This window comes from Podarcis muralis, chromosome 7, assembly GCF_964188315.1.
Source record: "Podarcis muralis chromosome 7, rPodMur119.hap1.1, whole genome shotgun sequence".
Lineage (NCBI taxonomy): Eukaryota > Metazoa > Chordata > Lepidosauria > Squamata > Lacertidae > Podarcis > Podarcis muralis.
The window spans coordinates 85369888-85388712 of NC_135661.1; the positions used below are offsets into that span (position 1 = coordinate 85369888).

Sequence of the window (18825 nt, forward strand, 5' to 3'; positions counted from 1 at the left end):
CTGCCGCCGCCCAACCGGGCTCGCCGAGCCTCTTGAAAAGCAGGCCCGGAAGCGAATCAATCCGGCAGGCGGGAGACACCCGATCCAATGGCGTCGGAGGGCGGGACGCAGGTGGGTAAGGGAGCTGCTGGACCCAATGGGCGCCTGGGCGCTGCTGAATGACGGGAGGCGCGCCCAATCGAGGCGTACCTAAGGTGGCAGCGAGGGTGGGCTGCTGTAGTGCGGGCGCCATGTCGCGGCGGAGGTGGCGCGGTTCGCAGAGCGGCGAGGGCGGCGGCGGCGGCTCGGGACGCGGCGGAGAGATGGTGAAGATGGCCGGCGGAGGCGGAGGAGGCGGGTCGGGGCGCTACTATGGGGGAGGCCCTGACGGCGGCCGCGCGCCCAAGCGCCAGAAAACGGAAAACGCGGATCACGGCCCGGGAGGAGCGGCCGGCGGAGGCGGGGTGAGGAGAGCCAGGGCCGGCGGCGGGGCGGGAAGGGCCTGAGGAGAAGGAAGGCCGCGCGGCGGTACTTGGCGGGGGGGGGGGTGAGGGGACGTGCGCGCGCAGGGTGGAAAACGAAGCGAAACGGGCCTGGTGGCGGAACCTCCATGCGCAGGAGCAGCCTACCCCTCCCGGGAACCTCGCGCCCCCACACGCCGCCTCCGCTGGACCTCGCGGAAGCTCAAGAGCGGAGCCTCCACGTGCGGGAGCAGTCTACCAGGGGGCAGGCGGGCGTCTGCCTTTCCACGCGTGCGCCGGCTTTCCTAAGGGGGAAACAGGGGCCCTCATTCTACGCAAATGCAATTCTGGTTCCAAACGCAGCATAAGGGGTCTCTATAGTATAGTGTATTTTTTAGCATAGTATATTGTATAGTATAGCATAGTGTATTTTAAAGTGGGGTTTCAGAGTTTTTAGGGGTTTTTATAGTATAGTGTATTTTAAAATGGGGTTTCAGAGTTTTTAGGGGTTTTTGTAGTATAGTATAGTGTATATTAAAATGGGGTTTCAGAATTTTTAGGGGTTTTTATAGTATAGTGTATTTTAAAATGGGGTTTCAGAGTTTTTAGGGGTTTTTATAGTATAGTGTATTTTAAAATGGGGTTTCAGAGTTTTTAGGGGTTTTTGTAGTATAGTATAGTGTATTTTAAAATGGGGCTTCAGAGTTTTTAGGGGTTTTTATAGTATAGTGTATTTAAAATGGGGTTTTAGAGTTTTTAGGGGTTTTTGAATGTTTTATGTAGCTTTTCAATTTCATTGTTCTGTATGGGACAATGACAATAAAGATACTGTATATCGTATCGTATATCGAACCCTAATAATAGTAATAATAAATTTTATTTATATCCCGCCCTCCCCAGCCGAAGCCGGGCTCAGGGCGGCTAACAACAATAAAACAGTACAAAAGTACAGCTAAAAACGCTTTGGATTTCATATTCGGTGTAGTGCATGCGGACGTACAGTACGTAAACACATGCATATACAGTGGTACCTCGGGTTACAGACGCTTCAGGTTACAGACTCCGCTAACCCAGAAATATTACCTCAGGTTAAGAAATTTGCTTTCGGGTGAGAACAGAAATGTGGCGCGCGGCAGCAGGAGACCCCATTAGCTAAAGTGGTGCTTCAGGTTAAGAACTGACCTCCGGAATGAATTAAGTTCTTAACCCGAGGTACTACTGTACATGTTTATAAAGGCACACAAGAAGACCTGTGTAAACCTGGAGTTCAGCTGCCTCATTTTTGCAAAGGTTGGGAGGGTGCTGCTTTTCCCCCCAGGTGACAAAGATGCAACCCATAATAGTCCCTGCTGAATGCCAGGCGCATGGCAAAGGCCTCATTATTTTAGTAGGTATTTTAAGGCAGTTCTTTTGCTTTTGTAATGAATATTCGTGGCTCTTACTCTCTTTATGTTGGTTGTTTTTCTAAAAATAAATAAATATTCCCCATCACTTAGAAATTCTGAATGAATACATAACTAAATCCGAAGTGGAGTACGCCCATTGAAACCTATGAAACTATGTTAATTGGGTCAATTAACTTCCTAGGGTCTACTATGAGAAGGATTAGCATTGAATGCCCCCATGATGCCTCGCTTTGTGTGCCCTTTCCTACCCTCCTGCCCTCCAGATGTTTTGGACTGCAGGGCCAGTTGTGGTCCAAAACATTTGGAGGGCATCAGAGTGAGAAAGAATGTACAGACGTAATTGAACAGGGTAGTAGGTGTGAGGTGGTACTCTTGTGCTCCACTAAGGGACTCTTTAGCAACTGCCACAGGCTTTGATGGCTGGTAGACTGGATGACACTTTAAAATAGACATTACACCTGTGAAGTAGAGGGACTTAACTCATAACTTGCAAGCAGAGCCTGGGAGTATAGGGCAGCATAGCTCTCAAGTACCAGATACAAGGCACAGAACATGGGGTCGTTGTCACTATCTCTCCTCCGATTCTGCACCAATCGGAAATGGCAAGCTCAGTAAGATGGTGCCCTTCCTTCTGATTCACAGGGTTTTTCCTTCGCCTCGTCCTTGATACAGAGGCAAAGTAGTGTGTTGCTAATAAAGTTATATTGATGATAGGAGAAAGTTTAGGTTTTTTTTTAAATTAACCCCAAATTTGCTATATTTCAGCTGCCAAAAGCAAATTTCAGGAAAAGCAAACACCCCCCGCCCGCCCCCCAATACATCGTGGTGTGGAGGAAATAAAATGTAATTACGGTGGATAAATCTGAGAAGAATACCTTGCTCCACACATGCTGTGAGGTGCTAGGCAGGACAAAAGCTCTTTTTCAGATTTCTGATGGGATTAGGACAGTTCATTGCTAACACAGAGGAACCACAGGCACGAAGCAGTCACGGAACCTTGGATGTGGGTTTGTGTTGAAATAAGGACTGAACCTCTTGGCCAGAGGTGGCCAACCTTTTTTGACCAGAGGGCCACATTTACTTTTAGCTCACCCTCCTGGAGCCACATATGAGTGCTGGCTGTGGCTGCACCACGCTTGGGTATAAGAGCCAGCGTGGTGTAGTGGTTAAGAGCAGTGGACCCGTAATCTGGGGAACCGGGTTCGCGTCTCCGCTCCTCCACATGCAGCTGCTTGGTGACCTTGGGCCAGTCACACTTCTCTGAAGTCTCTCAGCCCCACTCACCTCACAGAGTGTTTGTTGTGGGGGAGGAAGGGAAAGGAGAATGTTAGCCGCTTTGAGACTCCTTCGGGTAGTGATAAAGCGGGATATCAAATCCAAACTCCTCTTCTATACTCGGCTAGCACATACAGGCAAACACACAAAGGTACACAGCCTCCTCCTCAGCTGATCTGTGCAGATTAGCCAAGGGGGATGATTATTGCCCCTTCTCCACTCATCAAGTGATGCTGTCATCAGGGTGTTGGGCTCATCCAGCTCAGCACTGTCTATAATTTTGCCTCTGCCACCAAAATTGGGATAGGGACAGAAAAAGTGCTTGGCATCAGGCCGCCAAACTAAGACAAATCCAGAGATCCTCAACTAGTGAACTCCACTGTCTGCTACTAGCAACATGGACATCTCTGGAAGAAGTTTGATTGCCTTGTGAGAGATGAGAGGAAATAATGATGACTTGAATAGAGGGTGCTTTTCACAGTGTGCCCAGATTGAGAATAGGGAGAATTTTGTAACCATCAGTTGCAAAGTAGTCTGCACTCCCCCCCCAAAAAAAAGAGTCTCAGATGAAGGCATGAGTCTTAATTTCTCTGGGGGAAATAACTGTCTTCTACCGTTCTTGGCAGTAACCTCTCCAACTGCCCAAGGGCAACTTTGTTATCTTTGCTCAGACTGACAAGACTGGTTTTGTTTTGTTATTTTAAAAATAAAGAGTCTAGGTTTTTTCAAATTTACTTGCCATTGGGAGGGGTAGTTACTTTTCTCACAGGAAAAAAGTGATTTTGTGGTGTTGGAAATGAAGCCTATATTTTGATCTAGAAATGTGTAGTATGGAGCCTGCTCTTAATTGTTAAGTATATAAAATAAAATGCCTGAGTGTAGCAAAGGAGGCTTTGGAGAGTCAAGTTAATACAAAAAGTTTTTCCTTAAAGTTTGACTACTCCACTGAGGAGGTTCCATGTCTTTTTGCTTGTGGGGCAATTCCTAGCGAGAACTAACCTTTGTGTAAAGAGGCTATTCTTCATTTGCAGCTAGAGTGGTTTGCAGTAGAGAACAAAGTTTTTCTCTTCTTTCGCCCCTGGCAGGAGAACTATGATGATCCCCACAAGCCAGCTGCTTCCCCTGTCGTCCACATCAGGGGCCTGATCGATGGTGTTGTGGAAGCTGACCTTGTAGAGGCCCTGCAGGAATTTGGCCCCATAAGGTTAGGAGCGGGCAAATTGGGCATCTGATGAAATGGAATGGAGGGTGGTTGGACGTTTGTGTGGTGCTGACTACTTCGGCAGTGTAAGCAGCCTGGTTCCTTTTCTTCCCCCAAGCTATGTGGTGGTGATGCCCAAAAAGAGGCAGGCTCTGGTGGAGTTTGAGGATATCTTGGGAGCCTGCAATGCTGTGAACTACGCAGCTGACAACCAGATCTACATCGCTGGGCACCCAGCCTTTGTCAACTACTCCACCAGCCAGAAGATTTCACGCCCCGGCGACTCAGATGATTCTAGGGGAGTCAACAATGTTCTTCTCTTCACCATCCTGAACCCCATCTACTCCATCACAACGGTGCGTAGTGATGCTGCGTGTACTCAGCCAGAAACACTTGGACGTAATTGGTCCATGCCTTTGTTGGGGGCCCCAGGGTTCATTTCATACACGGTGCAGATGAATAAATTATAGCTGCCAGGATAATTGCTGTCCTTGCAAGTCCATCCAGGTCCACAAAATAGCTTGCCTGGATCCTAGGGTGGATGGCAGCAGTGTGTTCCATTGTTTTTGAAGATGCTCTGTTGCCTTTTCTCTGTTGCCTCTGGTCTTGTGACTAGTAGTCAGATCTACTAGGTTAGTGTCTGACCTTTCAGATGTTGGACTCCAGGTCCCATCAGTCTTTTTCACCGTGGCCAATGATCAGGGATTAGGAGGGGTGTAGGCCAACAACATCTTAAAGGCCATATGTTCCCCAGTTTTAAAAATATGTGATTGTTTTTCATCTTGCAGGATGTGCTGTACACCATCTGCAACCCATGTGGCCCAGTGCAGCGGATTGTTATCTTCCGAAAGAATGGTGTCCAGGCTATGGTGGAATATCCTTTTTCCCCCTGGTGTCTAGGAAACCTGTAGTAATTGAACCATGTTTGTCCTTGGAATAGTTCAAAATAAGTGCCTAGCAGCTTGGGCAAACAAATTGCTTTTATCTGTTGTCTCAGGCTTTTTGACAATAACATTTGCTGTGCCACTAGCCTGAAGAAAGATTATTACTGTTCTGTCTTCATTTGAGTTTCAGTGACTAGTCTCCTACTTCAGCTCCTCAGAAGACAGTTACAGTGGTACCTCGGTTTTCGAACGCCTCCATAGTCAAACATTTTGGAACTCTGAATGCCGAAAACCCAGAAGTGCACCTTGGAAGTCGAACAGGAAACATGGCTCCTGTTTTGAGTTTTTCATTTTGAGACTTCCGCTTCCGGTTTTCTGACATTTCAGAACTTGAACAGACTTCCGGAACGGATTATGTTCGAAAACCGAAGTACCACTGTACTTCTGTTTTGTGGACTCCCTTGATCAGGGGTAGGTAACCTAAGGCCCATGGGCCACAAGCAGCCCACGGGTCGTTTAACCGGCCCACGAGCTGCCCCCGAACCGAGCCGCCCACTTGGCGAGTCCCTGCGTGTTGTGCTAAACCGGCGCAGAACAGCGCGGGGGCTCGCTTCCGCAGCACCAGAAATCTGAAAATGCGTCTACGCAGATGCTGGTAATCCTGTCTGCACCAGATGCAAATGCCGGAAATCACGGGCACTCACATGCGCGTGTAATCCAGCCGACGGAGGGATCTCCGCTGGAGTGAACCGGCCCAGGCGAGGTAAACCTTGCCGACCCCTGCCCTTGATAGTCTGCTCTACTGTGAGAGCATAGGTTTACAAATCCCCAAGTCCTGTTTGAGCCTCTGGCTTTGGTCAAGGCCTGGAGCCATCTGGGAATTGGCAGAACACTGTGTCAGGCTTGTTCACGCGGCCCGCACCTGATTACCTGAGCACTATGCTTGCACACCACAGGCATCTCCACCACTAACCTGAAGGAGGAGTCTCTACAATAGAAGGCAAGAGGCAATTGCAGTTTCAGTGGGGTGGGCTTAGTTCTGAATGCATGTGATCTCAAGTTGGACATATGAGGTGGAAGGGAAGGCAATTCTCAAACGCTGATTTACGTCTCAAAGGGTCCAACAACAAGAACTTCAAAGTTGAAGCGTTAAGTTTTTCCGATGGCCAAAAGGCTGCCCCAATTTCTCCAAGGCTTCCTTAACACTACAAACATTTGACTCTGTGCAGAGCGCTCAGAGAGCAAAAGCTTCTCTGAATGGGGCTGACATTTATTCTGGATGTTGTACTCTGAAGATTGAATACGCAAAGGTGAGTGTCGCTTTGAAGAATTTGATAGGGTTCTTTGTGCCTGTAGAAGCATCTTCTGTGTGATCCTTGGTGAACTGAAAGGGAGATGACCCTTGCCATCAAAAATTTGTATAAGTATTCTGTCCCTTAGTTCAAGTATGTCACTCCCTGTTCCAGGGCTTGTGGAACAGGGTATTCTACAATATGTTTTTTCCAGCCCTAAAGCCTCCCTTTCTAATGCTGCTCCCTCAAAAAAAACAAACCCCCCCCCCCCACTCCTAAAACATACTGGTTTGTGCTCTGATTTGTGTTGAGTCTTGCTTTCTCATCCAACACAGCATTAGCTACATTATGTTACTGCTGGCCATAAGGGGAATCACAAAAGTGGAAAGGGCATGAAGTCTACACATGCTGACTAATCAGTGGAACATGTTGTTAAAAAATTGTGGCTAACGGCAAAGAAGACTCAAAATGCATGGGGGAATAACTACCGTATTTTTCGCTCTATAACACGCACCCGACCACAACACGCATGTAGTTTTTAGAGGAGGAAAATCCGTAGGCATGCCACCCGTAGGCATTCCCTCCATAACACGCACAGACATTTCCCCTTACTTTCTAGGAGGAAAAAAGTGAGTGTTATGGTGCCAAAAATACGGTATATGGGTTGTTGCCTGCAGTAGCAAAAAGTGCACCTGCCAAGTTAATGTTACTGACTAATGGGCTAAAGTTGGGTCAGTAATGGTCACTGTACCTTGTTAATGGCACTTAGACTGAACTGGGTGAATTGCTGGTCTGCCCTCAGTGCAGTCAAGCTTTTGGAAGAGGCGTAGCTAAGGGTTGGCCACATAATTTGGACATCTTGCATTACTTTTGTATGGCCGTGTGTGTTTGTTTTTTAGCCAACCCGCCTGAATGTGTTCAAGAACGACCAAGACACATGGGACTACACCAACCCTAACCTCAGTGGACAAGGTAACCTTGATAGACTGCTTTGCAGCCACACATGAACCCTTGCCTTTCCCGTTGAGTAGCACACTTCATAGATCTGATTTGTGTGATGTAATGCCATTTGCCTGCTGTCCAGCGTTGTGGCTGATTTTGGAAGTCTTGCGCTAGTGCAGCTGTGCTTTGACTTCTGACGTTTTTTGTAAGGCAGTATCAGGCCACCAGAGCCTTTTATTAAGGAGGCCTAATAAGACATTTAAGATAAGCGGTTGTAAATAGTGACAAGTAGTTTTGAAGGGAAATGTGCATTCTCATTGGCATGTTTAAGGTCTCCGGGACAACAATGAATTCACTTCCTCCACCCAGTATAGGCAGGGCCATGTGACCAGGCTTCAGTCACAGCGCCAGTTTCTCTGGCTCCACCTTCCTTTCCTTCCCTTGCCTAGGATAGTCTCCAATCTACTTGTGGCAAGATTCGAGAACTGGAACACAGCATTGGGAATATGGTGGCACAGTTAAAAGGAGGTGGTTCCTGAAGTTGAACTTCAGGGCACGTGTGGAGCCTGTGTAAGGTACAGCTAACCAGGGTGAAGAACGGGCATCGCTAATACTATTTTGCAAAAGGCTACGCCAAATGGACTTTCAGGAAGCGCTTGATCCTGGAGGTATCACTTCAGGGAATGGCTGTTCTCATCTGCTTGAAAAACAAGGTGCATTGTTGAAAGCAGGAGCGTCAAAATGGCCTGTTGCCCCAACCCTGATCCAGCTGGGGGTGGTTGCATAGCGCGCCTGCCATTCAGTGGGTTGGGTGTGGGCTCCTTCCCCCTGAGAAGTCTCAGGTGACACCTTGCTGTGCACATAGCACAGAGATGGTGAAGGAAGGGGGCTTTGCTCAGGCCGAAGGTAAAGCTGTGCAATAAGCTCACAGATATTTTTAGGGGCGAGGAATGTGGCCTTTCAGCTGGTGGTCTCAAGCGCCATTTCCTTGAAAGTGGAATTAAGGAGGGTGAACAAGTTAGAACGTTAACATGCTCCAGATCAGCCCACAATCGGCTGAAGAGCAGTGTCTTGGTTTCTGAACCGGAGGGGAGTGGCAGGTCCTATCTGACCCACCTTATTTTAGCGCCTTGTGTGATGCTGTCTTTTTGTGTGTTACACCGCAAGCAGTGTAATTCACACAACAGGCATTAAATTGGCTTAAAGATGGGGTTTGTGTGGTCTTGGACCCTTAATACTTCGGCGTTGCCCTGCCTTCCTCCACAGATGTAGAGATCGCCGAGTGCTGCAGGAAAGCAGTTGTGGGGGGGGGGGGCTGGAGGAAGCTGTTGGTCAAGGGGGCTGGCCAAGGTCATTTTTTGGCCCCACCCTGTAGCAAAGCAAGCAATGGCATTACATGACTTGACATGAACATGACTCACTTTCTCCTCCAAGGTACATAACTAGAAGATTGTACAGATTGGCAGTGGCTAGTTGGCAGGGCTGTGCAATTCAGTTAGCTGCCTCCTGGCTCTCCTGTCCTTAGGCTGGGCAAAGAGGAGGTACACTAACCTGGCCTTTCCCCAGCTCTGAACAGTGCGTTCACACATGACCTTGGGGGAACCGTGTGCTACTGCAGCCGAAGTCCTGAATTGCCTGTGATCTGCCTTCTGCTACACATGCTTTAACACCACACAGTGTAGGAAAAAAAAAGCCAACCTTCCACTAGCTCTGCCTGGAGAAAACACGCAGCATCTTAACAAAGTACCTGAAAAGCAGCAGATTTGAGTGTTCCAATTCTTTTACATCAAGAACACCACACCGTGATCCAAGAAACATCTACAAGCACAGAGAGAGAGAGACAGAGAGAGAGAATGAGAGAGAGAAAGACGCACCAGGCCACGACATTCTTACAAATCCAAAACAAACAAACCAAACCTTGAACCCAAGAATGTTACACAGAAACTAGGAAAACACAGACCAGATGGGTCTCAGACAAATGCACCAGCGCTCTTACCGGAGAACGGAGTAGATCCCAGAGACCCTCCAAGACATAGGACGCTCTCCACAACAACACGGTTTGGTTTGGGAGGGCAGTTTATCACTCCTTTTCTCGCAGTCCACGGCTGCCAACATTTATCAGCGCCGAGCGGAGACAGACAAAAAAACACCAAGTACCCAGAGCCCCCAGCTCCCTAGAGACTTGGGGGTGCTTTCTGCTCCAGGGGGCACTTGGGATCCAAGGCACATTCCATTATCAGAGGAGAGACATGCACACGGGAAACCTACACAGAGCCAGAAGCACCAAACCTGTTAACAGCACATGACAAAAACATCAGGAGATGCAACACGGAAGGGACACTCATTATTACACCTTTGTTATGTCCTTTTTTTCCTTGATACCATCTGAAGACAAACAAAAACATCTCTGTGAGCCCTATTTTTACTTTAAAAAAACTTTTTTTTACTTGAAATTGTATCAGTTTGGTGCCTGTTGACTTGTATTTGACTCTGAAACCATGTAACGCAGGGTCGCAGTGTATGTTTGATGGGACGCCATCTTTCAGAACTGTGCTTACACTGTTGAAGCGTCCAATGGTAAGAGAAATGCAGAATATGTATGTGACAATGGACATTGTACTGTGTACTACTGCTGTAAGTAGCCCTTTTCAATCTTTGTAATGACTATCGAAATAAACTGCAAAACACCCCTTTTTTGTTTTGTTAGAGCAACAGTGATATTGTATGGATTGCTTAAATTCTTCTGCCTTGTATACAATCAAATGTTTTAACTTGACTGCTGTTTTTTTTTTTTTGCTTTGCTTTTGGCGTACTCTCCTCAGTCTCTCGCTTAGTCCCTTTACCTTTGCTAGGGTTGGGTGGGGATGTTAGTTTGTTTTTTTATATTCTTGTTGCCCTGAGTAGAACTGTCAAGTCCTTTGACTCCCTTCTCCTCTTCCTCCCTCCTCCCCTCGGCCACGGTCGCCTTTCTTTATAACTCGTTTCCATGTTGATAAGGTTTGGTATGCTCTCAGTCACCACCGAGTGCAGAAATTGAACTTCACTTAGGCCAAAAGGCAGCTGTTTCGAGGAGAACACTGGATCCAAATGCAAACCTGTGCCGACCACGACCTCGGAGTAGGTCAGACAAGTGGCAGCGCTCTGCTTAAAAGCCATATCAGCCTAGAAAAAAATGGCTGGATTTGTAGCGTTTCAAGAGAAAGCAAAATGTCCCCTTCCAGAGCTGCTGCCCCTGCTCCCTAGCTCAAAGTTTGTGTTGGGGGGGGGGGTTTGAGCTGTTTGTCTGCCTCAGGAGAAGAGTTGGGTGCACTTTGGACCCTTGAAAATGAGTAGACCTTTCGCCACCTGTCTTCCAGTGGCTGGAGGCAGATCTTATTCTCAAGGTGTTGGAAATATTTAACTTAAGGGAGAGCCATGGGGGTGGACTTGTGACTTTCTAGCATCCAACACGTGCCCCAGAGATACAAGTGCCGGGCTTTTGCTGCCTTTTCCTAATGGCCTCCTCTTTTTGGACAGGTGAGCCAGGTGGGAACCCCAACAAGCGCCAGAGGCAGCCTCCTCTCCTTGGGGACCATCCGGCTGAATATGGTAAGAAGCCGGCACATCAGCAGCATCCAGGGGAACAAACCCTGGCGCTTCTCTAGCCTCCCCTTGAGCTCTCGATGTTTGTTCCCTCCCCAGGAGGACCTCACGGTGGCTACCACGGGCACTATCACGATGAAGGCTATGGCCCTCCACCGCCTCATTATGAAGGGAGGCGGATGGGCCCACCTGTCGGGGGCCGCCATAGGGGGCCGAGCCGCTACGGGCCTCAGTATGGACACCCCCCTCCTCCACCCCCACCCCCAGAGTATGGCCCCCATGCTGACAGCGCAGTCCTGATGGTGTATGGCTTGGATCAGTCCAAGATGAACTGTGACAGAGTGTTCAACGTCTTCTGCCTGTACGGAAACGTGGAGAAGGTAATTAAGCTGACTGTCTCCTTCTCCTGCTCTGTCTTGCTCCTTTTACCCAAATTTGAGAAGCTCGGTCTCAGTCGGAGAACACGTGTTGAGCTTGCTGGCAAAACGACAGTGCAGTTCTGCTTGCCATTGTGATGATGGATGGGCCTAGATTATATTTCAGCAGTAGAGGTTAGGCAGCAGAAGATTACTCTTCCCCCTTGATTCGGAAGCAGACCTGTGCAAGTGACTTGATGCCACTGGAAAGAGACACTCTCGGCTCTCTTTGTCATGATAGCAGTTGTATACGGTGTTGAGATTACTTCCATGCCTTGTCTTCAGGCTCTTAAGTTAATAAGAAGGTGGCCACCTCTTTCAGTAGCCCCATCTCCTCTTCCTCTCTCTGTTCATACCGCCCACTTGTGTGCCCCATCTTTCTGGGGCCATTCCACCAACACACCCAGGCCAAAGCGAGCAAAGATTGCTGCTGCCGTTCTTGTTCCTGGTTCCTCTCACTGCTCTCTCAGTTGAGGTCAGATGAACAGGCAGCAACAGGGAAAAGGAAGAGAAGGGACACCTGGATGTGTTGGTTGCGGCAGATGCTTGATAATGTCAACCCCTGAAACTGATGAGTGTGGAATTTGACTGCAGTAGGCTTCTTTCTGGGGGCTTTCTGATACTGGGTATTCACTCTTTTGAGAAGACAATTCTCATAGGTTCCCAGGCATTGAAAGTTGAACCAGAGTACCCAGAATGCCAAGAGTATAGAACATCATGCAGCAGGAAAACAGGGCTGAATTTTAAAAAGGCAAGTGGTTGCTGAGTAAGGGAAGCTCGTACTTGCAATTCAATTAAAAAATGTGCCTCCTGCAAACCGGTGGCCAAATGAAAGATGGTGGCGGGATTGGCTAAGGAATCTACAGGCGACTGAGGAAAGTTAATACTGGATACACTCTTGTGCCCAGTGTCCACACAGTAAATGCCTCCTAAAATGAGTGCAGGTTTGTTGCTGTACCTTAGAGTTGGGGTTTTGTTTCCAAAAGGGATCGATCCATGCCAACAGTTGATTGTGTTTCAACAAAGGCTTGTGTTTTGTTAGGTGAAGTTCATGAAGAGCAAGCCTGGAGCTGCCATGGTGGAGATGGCTGACGGTTATGCGGTGGACCGAGCAATCACTCACCTGAATAACAACTTCATGTTTGATCAAAAGCTGAATGTATGGTGAGTGCTGCTACCCCTAATTTTCCTCAGGGCTCATTCCTATATATATATATATGTTTTTAACATATCATTTTCAACAGTAATTAAACATACTTTTACATCTTACTCAATTTTTTTGACTTCCATCAGTCCTGTCTGAAAATTTTCTAATCTAATCTCCTAGTATGCATTTCTTATTTTCCTATTACATGTCAAACTCATAACCAATATCTCTTATCTTTTTCTACTTTGTAACACTTTGTATATTTCTCCTTAAAAACTTCTTGTAGTCCTACTAGCGTAATTTGTTGATTACAGTTGCTCTTCAAATAATTCATATACTTCTTCCAATCTTCTGTAAATCTCTGGTCCTACAGGTTTCGAATCCCTCCTGTCATTTTGTCCAATTCTGCATAGTCCATTAATTTCGTCTGCCATTTTTCTTTCGTCGGAATTTCTTCTTGCTTCTATTTCCGGGCTAACAATACTCTTGCCACTGTTGCTGCATATAAGAACAGTTTGGCATCTTGTCTATTCATGTCTTGGCCTATAATACCAAGTAAAAATGCTTCTGGTTTTTTTAAGAATGTATATTTCAACATCTTTTTCATCTCATTATATATCATTTCCCATAAGTTCTTGGTGTAGTGATTAAGAGCGGTAGTCTCATAATCTGGGGAACTGGGTTCGCGTCTCCGCTCCTCCACATGCAGCTGCTGGGTGACCTTGGGCCAGTCACACTTCTTTGAAGTCTCTCAGCCCCACTCACCTCACAGAGTGTTTGTTGTGGGGGAGGAAGGGAAAGGAGAATGTTAGCCGCTTTGAGACTCCTTAAAGGGAGTGAAAGGCGGGATATCAAATCCAAACTCCTCCTCCTCCTCCTCCTCTTCTTCTTCTTCTTCTTCTTCTTCTTCTTTACTTTCTTACATTCCCACCACATGTGATAAAATGTTCCTTCTTTTTCTTTACATTTCCAACATTTATTATTTGTCTTCTACATTTTAGCCAATTTTACTGATGTAATATACCATCTATACATCATTTTCATCATATTCTCTCCTCGGGGCTCATTCTGCTCGGTTCTCTGCCCTTGAAGGCTGCTCCTTGCCCTTAATGTTTGCCCGCTCTTAAGCTGTGCGTTTCCTTCCGACAGTGTTTCCAAGCAACAGGCCATCATGCCTGGCCAGTCTTACGGCCTTGAAGATGGTTCATGCAGCTACAAGGATTTCAGCGGCTCTCGGAACAACCGGTTTTCAACCCCAGAGCAAGCAGCCAAGAACAGGATCCAGCACCCCAGTAATGTGCTTCATTTCTTCAATGCTCCTCTGGAGGTGACAGAAGATAACTTCTACGAGGTAATGCCTCAGGCCCATCTTGGAGTCAGGTAACATAGAAAAGGGAGTTCGGCAGTTGGTCTGGCCAAGGGAGAGTCTCGAGAGGTGTGCCAAGGCCTGCTGCCCAGATGGATCACAGGCCTCGCCTGGTATTTGTCTCCCTAGGAGGATTGCCACATCATAGGTGTGGGAAGGAAGGGACGATGTGGCAGTGCTAAAACATTCTGTGAAAATAGGACTACAAGTTGTTTGTCATGTCCTAAGCACCTTGCGTTGTAGATAAGTAACTGTTCACGATGCAAAAGCATTTTTCTTCTCTGGGATTTGGAAACTGAACATGACTTAACATGCATGTTATAAAAAAAACTCTGCCATCAGTTTCATAACTTAACACTTGCGTTGTATTTGTATCCTGTCAGATCTGTGATGAACTGGGGGTGAAGAGACCAGCTTCAGTCAAGGTGTTTTCGGGGAAAAGTAAGTACATGCTGCAGTTTTCAAGCCTCAGAATGCTGCTACTCAGCAAGCAGGAATAAGGGTTGGAGGGTGCAACTCAGCTGGCTAGTTAAAACACGGTGCTCCACATCAACTTCTCCATTTTACCTTATACTGGTGTTCAGAACAGTGTTTGTTGAGGCAGCAAAACTAAGGCTGGCTGCAACATGCTTTCACTTGGGCCAGGGAAGAGCCTTGAAGATTTAAATGGTGTATGGGTGGGGAAACAGCATCGTTCCCCTTTCTTAGCCACCCTGGCCAGCTAGCCAGCCAGCCAGTCCTGTGCGCATTCTCCCTGGTGGCCCAACTATGTCTTCACTGTTAACGTCTTCATAGGTGAAAGGAGCTCCTCTGGCTTGCTGGAATGGGAAACCAAGGGTGATGCCCTGGAGACTCTGGCATTCCTCAACCATTACCAGATGAAAAACCCAAGTAAGCTTTGTGGTGTGTGCATGTTGTGGGCTGGAGGCCCCCCCCCCCTTACTCATGGGTGAGCTCCTTTTCCCCTAAAACTTCCTGCTGGCAGTGGGAAGTGGGAAGTGGAGTAGTTGCCAACAGGTTTCTGACACTTTTGGAATTGTTAAGGCAGCATTATCTATATGCTCCCCCCATGTTGCTGGCCTGCAACTTCATCCTTTCCATTGGCAACACTGGCTGGGGCTGATGGGAGCTAGTTACTGTGACGTTTGAAAGGCCACAGTTTCTGCACACCTGATCTAGGGCCTACTGGAAGCTCTGCTGTTGGGCTGCTGCTGTTGCTACTACCACAAACACAAACTATGTTGAAAAGGGCAGGGAGGAAGGCAGGTTCCTGCCTGGGTTCACTGCCAACTGGGCCTAAACTTTGAGGTTCAGCCTGTATTGTAGTGGGCTCTTTTTTCTGAAGCCCCCTTTCAATACTCTTGATACCATTGCTTTTGCCTACGTAAGTAGGCAAGCAGGCCCCATCAAATTGGTCCAAATCAGAGATCGCCAAACTTTAAAAACGTGTCCCATGAGCACACTCGCAAACTGGAGGAACTGTCATGGGGCATCCCAGCAGTGACACCCACCCCCTGGAAATTGCCCATCTCCATGGTAAAGCTAAAGGGACCCCTGACCATTAGGTCCAGTTGTGGCCGACTCTGGGGTTGCGGCGCTCATCTCGCTTTATTGGCCGAGGGAGCCGGCGTACAGCTTCCGGGTCATGTGGCCAGCAGGACTAAGCCGCTTCTGGCGAACCACAGCAGCGCATGGAAACACCGTTTACCTTCCTGCCAGAGTGGTACCTATTTATCTACTTGCACTTTGACGTGCTTTTGAACTGCTAGGTTGGCAGGAGCAACGGGAGCTCACCCCGTCGCGGGGATTCGAACCGCCAACCTTCTGATCAGCAAGCCCTAGGCTCTGTGGTTTAACCCACAACGCCACCCGCGTCCATCTCCATTGTAGTTAGCCCTAAAAAATGTTTTCTTCTGTATCCAGTGAAGGAGTTTTTTCCAAGCTTAGTTGGAAGTGGGGGCATTTTCCCATATTGCAATTAGCTGTTTTTTTTTAAAAAAAGTCTTCCAGTGGCTACAATAGAATTCTTCTTTCAAGCCTGTTGGCTGTGGGGGCCTATGCACCCATGGGCATGACACATACTCTTAAGCAGATTGGAGTGTGTGGAAACAAAAAATCTGGAAACTTATGAAAACCCTCTTTTCACTGGTTCATCCCTCTGAATACATACATCCCTTGTGTTGCCATAAAAACAAATAAATCTTAGGGGACCCTGATGCATGTTTCCTCTTCTGCCTAGATGGGCCGTATCCGTACACACTGAAACTGTGCTTCTCGACTGCTCAGCATGCCTCGTAAATTTCGTTTGGCTCCTGCCAAGGAAGACTTCCTCCGTTACTCTTTTTGTGTGTGTGGGTTTTTTCAAAGTGCCCTGCATTCCTTTTTTTAAAAAAAGAAAGAAAAAGCTTAAGTAGAGGCTGCCTGCAGCTATGTCAGCTGGGAAGAAGAAGAAGCCCTGTGGAGTTCGGGCGACATTTTAAAACTATTGTACATGTGACTTGTTCCCCCCACCCCCCCAGTCTTACAATGTGCTGCCTGTGCAACTTGGCACACCTTAATAAAGCTGTTTGGAAAATACCTCTGGTGGTTGTCTATATTGGTGGTGTAGTGGGGCTCTTGAAAAAGTTTGCTTGAACTTTTGGCAGGGATTTTTCAAGAGGAGGGATTTACATGGTTCAGGTCTATACAGAGGAGGGATTTACATGGTTAGTATTGGTGGGGCCTTGGTGTGTGGTTTTGTCCCCTTAACCTTTGATTTCATGGAAGGAGGCATAATGGAACTGTCAGGACTGACTGCTTAGAAATCAAAAACACTACAATAACTTTCTGGATTTATAATCTGCACTTTCATGAAAAATATAGCAATGTGGAATGCAGCATTTAAAAATAAAATCAACAGAAACATACAAAAAATAAATACTGCTTGGATTAACAAATAAAATATTGGCAAACAAGTACGAAATACCTATTTGTCTAAACATAAAAGTTTTCAAAATAAGTCTGGCAAAAAACCACTCTTCTCCCTTCAATCTTTTTCCATTTGGGAGTTCCACAGGACACACTAATTCAAACGTGGACTCGGAACCTTCAATTTCTTCGTGTATATTCTGTTTTTGAGAATTTGATGTCTTAAGCAAAGACTACAGGAATAAAATGCAATGGTAATGTGTGTGATCTGCTTGACTCCATACAGTGCTCTCTCCCAGAGGGCTCAACTGTTCTATAGTCAAGGGCCAACCTTATTTACTTGGAAGTGGATTTCTCTTATGAGAGTGTGCATTTAACAGCATTGCAGGCTAAATATTTATACAGTGCCTGCTTTAAAAATTTAGTGGCTTCCAGTCATGAACAAAATGCCAAAAACTGCCATGGATGGTAAGAGGTGACCACCTGCCTGCAACTGGTTTGTGTACCAGTTAAGTTTTCATACTCGCTCCAGAGTTGGAAAAACAGGTAATGTGGTGGTGTGACTGGTTCCTGATCTTCCCTACCATAATATTTTAACAGAAGCAACGCTTCAGTTTTTGTAACGGTGAAAAACCAATGTCTATCCAGCCTTGAGTTTAGTACTAATTGTAATAATTGGCATAAATTCAACACACACCCCTTCCCCAACCTCCCTTGCAGAGACTTGTAAGAGGGACGTTGAGCGAGATTCCTCCATTGCAGAGGAATGGACTAGATCCGGTGGCCAACTCCCAAGAGGCTGCCATCTACTCACAGTTAAAAAACAGTAGTGATCTACCCCATTTTGGATAGTTCAGGTCTACATTGTTGAGAGGCAGGCCTGTTTTGGGGTGTTTGTGTCAAACTTAGAATCATAGAGTTGGAATAGACCACAAGGGCCATCGAGTCCAACCCCCTGCCAAGCAGGAAACACCATCAGAGGACTCCTGACATATGGTTGTCAAGCCTCTGCTTAAAGACCTCCAAAGAAGGAGACTCCACCACACTCCTTGGCAGCAAATTCCACTGTCAAACAGCTCTTACTGTCAGGAAGTTCTTCCTAATGTTTAGGTGGAATCTTCTTTCTTGTAGTTTGGATCCATTGCTCCGTGTCCGCTTCTCTGGAGCAGCAGAAAACAACATTTCTCCCTCCTCTATATGACATCCTTTTATATATTTGAACATGGCTATCATATCACCCCTTAACCTCCTCTTCTCCAGGCTAAACATGCCCAGCTCCCTTAGCCGTTCCTCATAAGGCATCGTTTCCAGGCCTTTGGCCATTTTGGTTGCCCTCCTCTGGACACGTTCCAGTTTGTCAGTGTCCTTCTTGAACTGTGGTGCCCAGAACTGGACACAGTACTCCAGGTGAGGTCTGACCAGAGCAGAATACAGTGGCACTATTACTTCCCTTGATCTAGATGCTATACTCCTATTGATGCAGCCCAGAATTGCATTGGCTTTTTTAGCTGCCGCGTCACACTGTTGGCTCATGTCAAGTTTGTGGTCATGTTTGTGGTTCAGCTTTTTATGGGGGGCCAAAGTTGTTGAGCTTTGGGGAGAGCCGGTGATCTACTACAGACATCCAGTGATCTACCGGTCAAACTTGGCCCTCCAGATGTTTTGGGACTACAACTCCCATCGTCCCAGACCACTGGTCCTGGTTAGCTAGAGATGATGGGAGTTGTAGTCCCAAAACAACTGGAGAGCAGAGTTTCCCTATGCCTGATCTACCTGTTGGACGTGCCTGGACTAGACGATCTCCGGAGATCAACTGCTGAACTCCCTTTTCTGTGTTGAACTGAATATTGAATTTTATTAATTCGGTCACAGACCAGTTCCAGCCCACATACAATATCAAGGAAGTCATAAAACACGATAGGGATACATTTGAATTTGCAATTAGATATAACAGGGACAATACAGAT

General features: G+C 47.0%; 1 protein-coding gene across 1 annotated transcript; it reads left to right on the forward strand.

The window, feature by feature from the left end:
• Positions 1–216: 216 nt before the first annotated feature.
• On the forward strand, positions 217–16528 carry HNRNPL (heterogeneous nuclear ribonucleoprotein L). Its single transcript, XM_028742075.2, has 13 exons — positions 217–443; positions 4207–4325; positions 4441–4678; positions 5111–5196; positions 6420–6516; positions 7398–7470; positions 10957–11028; positions 11122–11402; positions 12481–12602; positions 13735–13936; positions 14335–14392; positions 14747–14842; positions 16191–16528. The coding sequence occupies exons 1-13, from the start codon at positions 231–233 to the stop codon at positions 16247–16249; spliced, it is 1716 nt and encodes a 571-aa protein (XP_028597908.2). The 5' UTR covers positions 217–230; the 3' UTR covers positions 16250–16528.
• The last annotated feature ends 2297 nt before the right edge of the window (positions 16529–18825 follow it).

Excerpts from the sequence above, each read along its gene's own strand:
- HNRNPL (XM_028742075.2), top strand. The coding sequence starts at position 231 with ATGTCGCGGCGGAGGTGGCGCGGTTCGCAGAGCGGCGAGGGCGGCGGC. Across the intron at positions 444-4,206 it reads GAGCGGCCGGCGGAGGCGGG|GAGAACTATGATGATCCCCA; the intron begins GTGAGGAGAGCC and ends CGCCCCTGGCAG. Across the intron at positions 5,197-6,419 it reads GGTGTCCAGGCTATGGTGGA|ATTTGACTCTGTGCAGAGCG; the intron begins ATATCCTTTTTC and ends AACACTACAAAC.